The following is a 12,428-nucleotide window of genomic DNA, read 5'->3' on the forward strand; positions in this document are numbered from 1 at the left end:
CCACAGCAACCACAACAACCACATGAACCACAACAACCACAGCAACCACAACAACCACAGCAACCACAGCAACCACAACAACCACAGCAACCACAACAACCACATGAACCACAGCAACCACAACAACCACAACAACCACAGCAACCACAACAACCACATGAACCACAGCAACCACAACAACCACAACAACCACAACAACCACATGAACCACAACAACCACAGCAACCACAGCAACCACAGCAACCACAGCAACCACATGAACCACAGCAACCACAACAACCACAACAACCACAACAACCACAGCAACCACAACAACCACATGAACCACAGCAACCACAGCAACCACATGAACCACAGCAACCACAACAACCACAACAACCACAACAACCACAGCAACCACATGAACCACAACAACCACAACAACCACAACAACCACAGCAACCACAACAACCACATGAACCACAACAACCACAGCAACCACAACAACCACAGCAACCACAACAACCACAACAACCACAACAACCACAGCAACCACACCAACCACAACAACCACAACAACCACAGCAACCACAACAACCACAACAACCACATGAACCACAACAACCACATGAACCACAGCAACCACAGCAACCACAACAACCACAACAACCACAACAACCACAGCAACCACAGCAACCACATGAACCACAACAACCACAGCAACCACATGAACCACAACAACCACAACAACCACAACAACCACAACAACCACAGCAACCACAACAACCACAACAACCACAACAACCACATGAACCACAACAACCACAACAACCACAACAACCACAACAACCACAGCAACCACAACAACCACAACAACCACATGAACCACAGCAACAACCACAACAACCACATAAACCACAACAACCACAACAACCACAACAACCACAGCAACCACAACAACCACAACAACCACAACAACCACATGAACCACAGCAACCACAACAACCACATGAACCACAACAACCACAACAACCACAACAACCACAACAACCACATGAACCACAACAACCACAACAACCACAACAACCACAACAACCACAACAACCACAACAACCACAGCAACCACAACAACCACATGAACCACAACAACCACAACAACCACATGAACCACAACAACCACAACAACCACATGAACCACAACAACCACAGCAACCACAACAACCACATGAACCACAACAACCACAACAACCACAACAACCACATGAACCACAGCAACCACAACAACCACAACAACCACAACAACCACAGCAACCACAACAACCACAACAACCACAACAACCACAACAACCACATGAACCACAGCAACCACAACAACCACATGAACCACAACAACCACAACAACCACATGAACCACAACAACCACAACAACCACATGAACCACAACAACCACAACAACCACAACAACCACATGAACCACAACAACCACAACAACCACAGCAACCACAACAACCACAGCAACCACAGCAACCACATTAACCACAGCAACCACAGCAACCACAACAACCACAACAACCACAACAACCACATGAACCACAACAACCACAACAACCACAACAACTACAGCAACCACAGCAACCACAGCAACCACAGCAACCACAACAACCACAACAACCACACCAACTACAGCAACCACAACAACCACAACAACCACAACAACCACAGCAACCACAACAACCACATCAACCACAACAACCACAGCAACCACAACAACCACAGCAACCACAACAACCACAACAACCACAGCAACCACAACAACCACAGCAACCACAACAACCACAACAACCACAACAACCACAGCAACCACAACAACCACAACAACCACAACAACCACAACAACCACAACAACCACATGAACCACAGCAACCACAACAACCACAACAACCACAGCAACCACAGCAACCACAGCAACCACAGCAACCACAGCAACCACAACAACCACAGCAACCACAGCAACCACAACAACCACAACAACCACAACAACCACAGCAACCACACCAACCACAGCAACCACAACAACCACAACAACCACAACAACCACGACAACCACATGAACCACAACAACCACAGCAACCACAACAACCACAACAACCACAGCAACCACAACAACCACAACAACCACAACAACCACAGCAACCACAACAACCACAGCAACCACAACAACCACAGCAACCACAACAAGCACAACAACCACAACAACCACAGCAACCACAACAACCACATGAACCACAACAACCACAGCAACCACAACAACCACATGAACCACAACAACCACAGCAACCACAGCAACCACAGCAACCACAACAACCACAGCAACCACAACAACCACATGAACCACAGCAACCACAACAACCACAGCAACCACAACAACCACAACAACCACAGCAACCACAACAACCACATGAACCACAACAACCACAACAACCACAACAACCACAGCAACCACAACAACCACAGCAACCACAACAACCACAGCAACCACAACAACCACAGCAACCACAACAACCACATGAACCACAGCAACCACAGCAACCACAACAACCACAACAACCACAGCAACCACAACAACCACAGCAACCACAACAACCACATGAACCACAACAACCACAACAACCACAGCAACCACAACAACCACAGCAACCACAACAACCACAGCAACCACAACAACCACAACAACCACAACAACCACAGCAACCACAACAACCACAACAACCACAGCAACCACAACAACCACAGCAACCACAACAACCACAGCAACCACAACAACCACAACAACCACAGCAACCACAACAACCACAACAACCACAACAACCACAACAACCACATGAACCACAGCAACCACAACAACCACATGAACCACAACAACCACAACAACCACATGAACCACAACAACCACAGCAACCACATGAACCACAACAACCACAACAACCACAGCAACCACAGCAACCACAACAACCACAGCAACCACAACAACCACAGCAACCACAGCAACCACAACAACCACAACAACCACAGCAACCACAACAACCACAACAACAACATGAACCACAACAACCACATGAACCACAACAACCACAGCAACCACAGCAACCACAACAACTACAGCAACCACAACAACCACAACAACCACAGCAAGCACAACAACCACAACAACCACAACAACCACAGCAACCACAACAACCACAGCAACCACAACAACCACAACAACAACCACATGAACCACAGCAACCACAACAACCACAACAACCACAGCAACCACATGAACCACAGCAACCACAACAACCACAGCAACCACATGAACCACAACAACCACAGCAACCACATGAACCACAACAACCACATGAACCACAACAACCACAGCAACCACAACAACCACAACAACCACATGAACCACAACAACCACATGAACCACAACAACCACAGCAACCACAACAACCACAACAACCACATGAACCACAACAACCACAACAACCACAGCAACCACAGCAACCACAACAACCACAGCAACCACAACAACCACAACAACCACATGAACCACAACAACCACAACAACCACATGAACCACAACAACCACAGCAACCACAACAACCACAGCAACCACAACAACCACAGCAACCACAGCAACCACAACAACCACAGCAACCACAACAACCACAGCAACCACAGCAACCACAACAACCACAGCAACCACAACAACTACAGCAACCACAGCAACCACAACAACCACAGCAACCACAACAACCACAGCAACCACAACAACCACGGCAACCACAACAACCACAACAACCACATGAACCACAACAACCACAGCAACCACAACAACCACAGCAACCACAACAACCACAGCAACCACAACAACCACAACAACCACATGAACCACAACAACCACAGCAACCACAACAACCACAGCAACCACAGCAACCACAACAACCACATGAACCACAACAACCACAGCAACCACAACAACCACAGCAACCACAACAACCACAGCAACCACAGCAACCACAACAACCACAGCAACCACAACAACCACAGCAACCACAGCAACCACAACAACCACAGCAACCACAACAACTACAGCAACCACAGCAACCACAACAACCACAGCAACCACAACAACCACAGCAACCACAACAACCACGGCAACCCAACTGTTTTTAGTTGTTGTTTTTGTTAAATGAAGATGTGAATTGTATTTGACTTTCCATGTTCATCTCTCTGTCCAGATATAGATGAGTGTGCCCAAGGCTCTCACATGTGCCACTACAACCAACAGTGTGTCAACACCGTCGGAACATACCGCTGCCAGGCTAAGTGTGGCCCAGGGTTTAAGCCCAGTACCACTGGAACCAGCTGCGAAGGCAAGCCTGTTATCCACCGTTAAGCTTTGCAGTTGTAATTTTCTTATGGTTATATACCGTAATCCTTTGCACCCACGCAGTGTTCATGAAGAAATGCTTTGTAACCATTTTGTTTCAGATGTGGATGAGTGTCAGGAGTCTTCTCTCTCTCCCTGCCAGCACCAGTGTCTCAACACGCTGGGCTCCTATCGCTGCGTGTGCCACCCTGGGTACCAGCTCTCAGGACACCGCTGTCTCGGTCAGTTAACCGGGTTAACGTCAAGAGAAGGAAAAGTCAAGGAATTCAAAATATAAATAGATTTATTTCCAAAAACCAAGAGTGCTAATAAAATTCTAACTTGTCATGTCATCAAGTATAAAATCTGGAGATGCTCCATAGACAGTGAATTGGGTAAGATGGTACGGATGACACTGAGAGCACCCAGGGGGATGTTCTGAGCAGCATATGGAATCAGAGTCTTACTTCTCTGGTTTCTGGCTTTTATGAGAGAGTAGCTCATGTTCACAAATATTGATTGAACTTTCCTGTGCTGTGGAACTAATTATAATTGTTGTCCATTGTACAGACATCAATGAGTGCATGAGAAACGTGTGCCCGGCTCACCAGCAGTGCCGCAACACAGAGGGAGGATACCAGTGTTTCGACAGCTGCCCAGCTGGCATGACCAAAGCAGAAAACGGAGCCTGCATGGGTAAGAGAGGCCATCGTACTTAGCATCGTCGCTTAGCATCGTCTCTTAGCATCGTCGCTTAGCATCGATGGTTCTTTGAGCTGGCAAATTGGCTAGGCCTATATGAGACCTATCTCAAACCCTGCCCTCTTTTTTGGTGTGTGTGTGTGTGTGTGTGTGAGTGTGAGTGTGTGTGTGTGTGCACGCAAAAAATAGCAATTGCAGTGGGAATTAACGAGTCCTAAAGGCATGGCGATACTAGTCCTTAGCTCAACTTAAATGTGTTATTACTAGTGCTGTCAAACGATTAAAATATTTAACTCGATTAATCGCATGATTGTCCATAGTTAACTCGCGATTAATCGCAAATTAATCGCATTTTTTTTCTTTTTCTTAAACAGATCTTTTTCAAGTTCCAAGTTTTAATACTCTTATCAACATGCGAGTCAACAAATGCTTGCTTTATGCAGCCATTTAACACAAAAGGATGACCCTCATGCATTGCAAATTTGCATCAAATTCAAAACAGAGTGATGCACAAAATAACTTAAAAGAAAATAATAATTTAAAACAATGAATAAAGTGTGCATGAAATAATAGGGTAAAGAAAACGTTAGGAACTTGTTACATTCACACACACAAGGGCTGATTAATCACACACCCCCCTCTCTCCCTCACACACACACTCTCCCAACTCTCTTTCTCTTTTGCCCCTTCCTCATCTCTCTCACCCCCCTCTCTCTCTATATCACACACACACACACACACACACACACACACACACACACACACACACTTCAGAAACAAACATAGTATCAATGAGAGCATCAATAATACACCTGGGTGAAGTCTAGTAAAAAAAAATGTTTTTTTTTTTTTTTTTTTAGTTAATCTTGAGTTAAAAAAATTAGTGGCATTAATAGAATCGGGAGTTAACGCGATATTAACGCGATATATTTGACAGCCTTAGTTATTACTGATTGCATGTTTTCTTTTTTCAGATATTGATGAGTGCCAGGATGGAAGTCACTTGTGTCGCTACACTCAGAACTGTCAGAATACTATCGGCGGCTACGGTTGTGTTTGTCCAAGAGGCTACCGATCCCAGGGAGTAGGCCTCCCGTGTCTGGGTAGGACACCTATCTAAAAATACAACACCAAGATCTCTTTGTAGCTTGTCCGAATTCAAAGCAACTTTTTAAATGTTTAGCAAATAGACGTCATGTTAGATCTCTCTAATGGAGAAAAATGATCTCAATAAGTTTTGTCCAATGACCACAAACAAATGGTTTAAGTCAATACTGTTCAATAAAAGATCAGACAACTCCATATCAATCTTTCTGTCTCTCAGATATTGACGAGTGCCTGCAGACGCCAAGCCCCTGTGCCCATCAGTGCCGCAACGTTCCCGGTAGCTTCAGGTGTCTGTGCCCACCCGGCACGGTGCTGCTCGGGGACGGACGCTCCTGCGCCGGGTTAGAGAGAGGGCACACCTTTACAAATGGTACCCGGTATGGTGTCAGGACCAGGCCGCGCCCGCAGCTGGTGTCGTCCCTGGGCAGGCCCATCCTCTCCCGAACTCAAGGGGTGTCCCGCATTACCAGACAGAGTTGTCCCGTGGGATACAGCAACAGGGATGGCACATGTGTGGGTGAGTGGCAATCCATACTATAGTGAGGAGGACTGTTACATGGTTTGGGAACATAGGATTTTGGTCTATTTGACAAGTTCACAATAATAACCCATCTTCCCACTGTGGAACTTAAGATCAGAACTGAAATCTTGAAATAAAGTTTTTTGTTATGATTCCACCCGTTCTTAACTCTTTCTGCGCCAAACCCGAGATTTTGCGGGTTTTGTCGCCAACTGTTGAGCGCCATACGCGAGATTTCTCTGGTTTAGATCCTTTGATATTTTTCCTTTGATCTGCATTCTAAACACTCGTGCGGACCTCCCTGTGTCTCCCTTGCACCGCTGCCTACGTTAAAATTGTGAGCCGGTTCCCGAACGTAATCTCGAACCGGCCGGCGCATTCACACCGGGAATAATTGGTTCGAAACATGACGGAGGCTCTCTAAGAAAACACTGAGCACCGATTTTTCATGTTCCGAACCAATTATTCCCGGTGTGAACGCGCCTAAAAGTGAATCACACACACAACACACTCAGCGGCACGGTGGTGTAGTGGTTAACACTGTCGCCTCACAGCAAGAAGGTCCAGGGTTCGATTCCCGCTTGGGGACCAGGTTTCCATGATGCCAGGTACTCAGGTGAGGTATCTCCCAGGCCTTTCTGTGTGGAGTTTGCATGTTCTCCCCGTGCTCGCAAGGGTTTCCCCCCCGATAAGATAAACCCAATGGAAAAACATGCACAACAGTTCGCTAACGCTGTGGCGTCCTTGACGAAGACGGACAGGAGCACTTGGATTGGTCCCCGGGGCGCGGCTCACGTTGACGCCCTATCTGCTCCCGGCTGCCCATGGGGGGAAGGACAACGGGATGGGAAAAGTGCAGAGAGACATTTCATCGGCGACTCAGTGCATGTGTGCATGTGTGTGTGTGTTCCTGTGGGTCGCCCATCTTGCGTGTGTGTGTTAAAAAAAACTGCATGACAAATAAAGACTTCTAGTCTAACCAATTATAATTACAATCTGTCAGAGATTTGATCGCCTGGAACATATTGTTTCCCGTATTATAGCCGTACCCAATGCACACGAATAATTGCGATCGCGATGGGATTACTGGGATTATTAATTTTGGAGTACCTTCTGACTAAGGTAAGGTCTATTCTATGTCTATTTTACCTAAACCAAAACATGCTTTTGTGTCGATCAGAGCGTCGTCTTTTACCGAACCTACAGTAAAACATGCTTTTGGTAACGATGCTGCTTCGTAAAACGATTTTGTGAAGAAACATCTATATATGGTATATACCTTTGTTTTGGAAATAATATAGGTTTCAGGCGGGCCACCCGAACGATTTGGGCATATGATTATTTTCAAAAGGGGCGATGTTTAGCGTGGAATAGCGCACAAACTAAAGTATGTAGAAATGAACTGGTTTGTCAATGTTGGACTATAAACAATGCCTGTCACATGAGCCATACTATTGTCTCCATAGCTATAATACAGAACACACGATGGGTCCGCAAACATCGTGAAAATGGTCAATAACGCTGGCGCCAGGGAGTAAAGATGGGAAAACAGCATGGCAGTCAATGAGTTAATAATAAGTGGTTATATTTTGGTCCAAGTTATGGAGATGAGCATAAAGCTCTTAAAATAAGCACCATGGAAAACCGGAATACACAGTGGAAACAAAATGTACCACATTCAAAAAAGTATTTCTATTCTATTCACACAGCGGCCATTTTGCTCTTATGTCTTTCCCTTCTACCCTGTTCCAACCTGAGCATGTCATAAAAGCAAAATGGTCACTGTGTGAATATGGCTAATAGGCATAAGGATTCTTGGGCCTACATTTCTGGGCTTAATTTCACCAGTGGAAAAGGGGCTATTGTGTCACCTACTGTAGCCGAGTGGACCTCTTCATATTGTTTTCTTGTACACAGATGTGGACGAGTGTCTACTGAGGAAGCCATGCCAGCACAAGTGTCAGAACACTGTTGGTAGTTTCCAGTGTCTCTGTCCCCCTGGTTACCAGCTGTTACCCAACGGCAGGACTTGCAAAGGTAATAATCTGACCGTGTGTAAACGACTTTTCATTATACCTACTGATTATCACAGCTAAGGTAATATCCTCTCCTCTGCCTCCAGACATAGATGAATGTGCAGTTCAAGGTATACAGTGTGGACACAACCAGATGTGTTTTAATACCCGAGGGGGATACCAGTGCCTGGACACCCCCTGCCCTGCATCCTATCAGAAAGGAGGGAGCCCAGGGTAAGTTTCCTGACTGGACAGTATTGGACTGTGTATTTAACGTGAACACAAGATGTTCACTGCTGTTGGCTAGAAACCCACACATCTCAAAAACGGACAAACTGTTACAGGAATTAAGAAAAACAACCTTATTTTCAGATTGACGTAGTTTTGAAGTTATGCACTAGGTTTCCAATGGGTATTATCAGCCCTAGAGGGTCCTGAAACTTGAAACACAGAGGAGCATGGAAACTTGAAGATGACCAGAGCTGTGGGGCGGCTGGGTGGCGCAGCGGACTAAGCGCTCGTCACCAACGCGAGAGACACTGGTATCGAATCCGGCTGTCAGCGTTGCCTCCGGCATGGCCGGCCGTCATACTGGCTCAATTGGCGGAGTCAGCGGGAGGGAAGCCGGTGGGGTGGTATTCTGGTCGTTGTAAACAGCGGCTCCTACAGGTCGGTCAGGGCGCCTGCACAGCGAGGGAGGGAGATGGTGAGGGTAGTGTGACCTCCCACACGTTACACCTCACCAATGAGAGTCCGCGCTGGCAGGTGAAAAGATGCTGCTGGCTGTCTCCTATGTCTCGGAGGAAGCATCTGATAGACTTCAGGGCTCCCTAGACCGACCAGTGGGGGGCACATGCGAGCAACGACCAGGAAGGGGAGGGGGGAATTGACATAACGACTAAAATTGGGATGGGAGAAAAACACAGAAAAACAGGAGGAGAAAAAGTGGATAAAAAAAAATTAAAAGATGACCAGAGTCGGAGATGGGAGGTTTTTACCAGACAACAGTGACTGATATTGAGTCATATTTCTGTGCACATAACGTTCATAGCCATAGCCACACCTTCTCCTATGCAGATAATTGGATGACGTTCACTTCCATTCCACTGTCAAACATCTCTGCCCAAAGAGGATGTAAACCTACCGGCGCTACCTATACTTTATTATTTTCCCTATTGTGGTGCTGTATGTTAGTGTGTATGAAAGTGTTTTCTGTTACTTTCACTGGGCACATAATACAGTTATGTCTGCAGATATTTTTTTGTTTGTTTGTTAATCTGTACTGTAATTAGGAATTGTATTCATTTACCGTACTTTTCGCACTATAAGCCGCACCTGACTATAAGCCGCAGCAGCTAAATTGAATGATGTGTACATATATAAGCCGCACTGGACTATAAGCCGCAGGTGTTTTAATGTTTAATTACCATATGTAATTAGCATTGGGACACAATACTGTTGGACAAATAACAAGCATTAACTCATTTACAAGTTGTATTAAGTTTAGCAAATAAGGGAACAGATAAATAACATTTCAATGCAGTCAAAAAAGCAATATTTAGATGTTTACACTTTCGAGTTTGGTCACGTCGAGTCACATATAAGCCGCACCGTTATATAAGCCGCAGGGTCGAAAAATGGGGAAAAAAGCCGCGGCTTATAGTCCGAAAAGTACGGTAGTTAACCCTAACCCTTATTTGATAACATTTGATGTGTACTGTATTTCCCCACAGTGATAATAAAGTGATCTTATCTCATGACAGGACGTGCTACAGGCCCTGTTCTCCGGACTGTATTTCCCCCCAGTGATAATAAAGTGATCTTATCTCATGACAGGACGTGCTACAGGCCCTGTTCTCCGGACTGTGTTTCCCCACAGTGATAATAAAGTGATCTTCTCTCATGACAGGACGTGCTACAGGCCCTGTTCTCCGGACTGTATTTCCCCCCAGTGATAATAAAGTGATCTTATCTCATGACAGGACGTGCTACAGGCCCTGTTCTCTGGACTGTGTTTCCCCCCAGTGATAATGAAGTGATCTTATCTCATGACAGGACGTGCTACAGGCCCTGTTCTCTGGACTGTGTTTCCCCCCAGTGATAATGAAGTGATCTTATCTCATGACAGGACGTGCTACAGGCCCTGTTCTCCGGACTGTGTTTCCCCCCAGTGATAATAAAGTGATCTTATCTCATGACAGGACGTGCTACAGGCCCTGTTCTCCGGACTGTGTTTCCCCACAGTGATAATGAAGTGATCTTATCTCATGACAGGACGTGCTACAGGCCCTGTTCTCCGGACTGTGTTTCCCCCCAGTGATAATAAAGTGATCTTCTCTCATGACAGGACGTGCTACAGGCCCTGTTCTCCGGACTGTGTTTCCCCACAGTGATAATAAAGTGATCTTATCTCATGACAGGACGTGCTACAGGCCCTGTTCTCTGGACTGTGCCACCGGGGGCTCTCCTCTCCTCCTGCAGTACAAGCTGCTCACTCTCCCACTGGGCATCCCGACCAGTCACAACGTAGTACGGCTGTCTGCCTTCTCAGAGTCCGGGGTCCTGCAGGAACGTACATCCTTCACCATCCTGGAGCAGGAAGGGGAGTCGGGGGTGGTCGGCCAGCTGTTTGGCATCAGGGACGAGGCGGGCCGGGGCATCATCTTCACCCTGCGTGCCTTGGACAGGTCGGGACTGGTGCGTCTGAAGGTGCAGGCTACCACCATTTCAGCGCAGGGCAGCATAACCTACCAGAGCATCTTCATCATCTATATCTCCATCTCTAGTTACCCCTACTGAGCCGACACAAGCTGCTTCTGAACTGACTGTGTGCCCCTTTTAGTGGGCCAGCCACCTCTCAACTGCCTGGGCTGCCCCACCACCCATCTCCAAAGCCTGGGTGCCTGGGAAACACGAGGCCATGCCAAGAAAAGCACTAATGAATTGCAAGATAAAGGCAAACTGTAGTGTCTCAGAGGATTTCGTGCAGATTTGTACACTGATCCGTGACTGAGAAGACATTTTTGGGGACACTGTTTTGTAAAAGAAAAAAACTATTCTTCTAAAGAATATCGCCTCTGATCGAATTCGTCTTAGAACCTCATTTATCCAAAGTGGTTAATAACTGCACAGGCGTAAAGAATGAAATATAAAACAATGTCTGCAGCATGCAGTCATTAGAAGTGAATTTGCATACATTTGAAACATGTGCAAAGCTATTTGAAAAAATGTGTTCTATATTTATACAGTATATTTCTGAACAGTTTTTTTTTTTTTTTTTTTTATTATTATTAGTGACCCTACTTACAACCAGTCATTCCAATAAGAACATTTGATAACTTAATGTAGGATGTTATCCCTCCTACATGAACACATCTTCTATTCTATTTGGGTATTGTTTTTAATTGTATTATAATCAGTTCCTAAACATGATCTCCACCCCTCAAGGTCACTGTTTTAATTACTTTAAGAGGAAGCAACCTGTGTCTGTGGAAACTGCTAAAACCACACACTACGTGTTTCACAAAAAACACAAGCAATCATGTCTCCACCACCACATCCTGCAACATTTAATTTAGTTTAGTTTTTTTCAACTACACATTATTAGACAGCACTGTACATTTAAAAAAAGAAAAGTGCAGTGTCTATGTTTTCCTCCCAGTGTTTTAATGTATTTCATATAAAAATCCAG

At 45.8% G+C, this 12,428-nt stretch overlaps 1 protein-coding gene across 1 annotated transcript in view; it reads left to right on the plus strand.

The window, feature by feature from the left end:
* The window catches only part of hmcn2 (hemicentin 2), a gene marked incomplete at its 5' end in the record, with an annotated part of 94,763 nt that extends 82,719 nt beyond the window's left edge, over nt 1–12,044 (plus strand). Inside the window, 8 exons of the mRNA XM_084318209.1 lie at nt 4,263–4,397; nt 4,516–4,635; nt 4,964–5,089; nt 6,070–6,198; nt 6,420–6,719; nt 8,640–8,759; nt 8,845–8,971; nt 11,158–12,044. Of these exons, the coding sequence (XP_084174335.1) occupies nt 4,263–4,397; nt 4,516–4,635; nt 4,964–5,089; nt 6,070–6,198; nt 6,420–6,719; nt 8,640–8,759; nt 8,845–8,971; nt 11,158–11,536 (1,436 nt within the window). The 3' untranslated portion in view covers nt 11,537–12,044. The remainder of the gene's footprint in view (nt 1–4,262; nt 4,398–4,515; nt 4,636–4,963; nt 5,090–6,069; nt 6,199–6,419; nt 6,720–8,639; nt 8,760–8,844; nt 8,972–11,157) is intronic.
* Nucleotides 12,045–12,428: the final 384 nt, after the last annotated feature.

Source organism: Notolepis coatsorum (assembly GCF_963971535.1).
Source record: "Notolepis coatsorum genome assembly, chromosome: 1".
Taxonomy (NCBI): Eukaryota; Metazoa; Chordata; class Actinopteri; order Aulopiformes; family Paralepididae; genus Notolepis; species Notolepis coatsorum.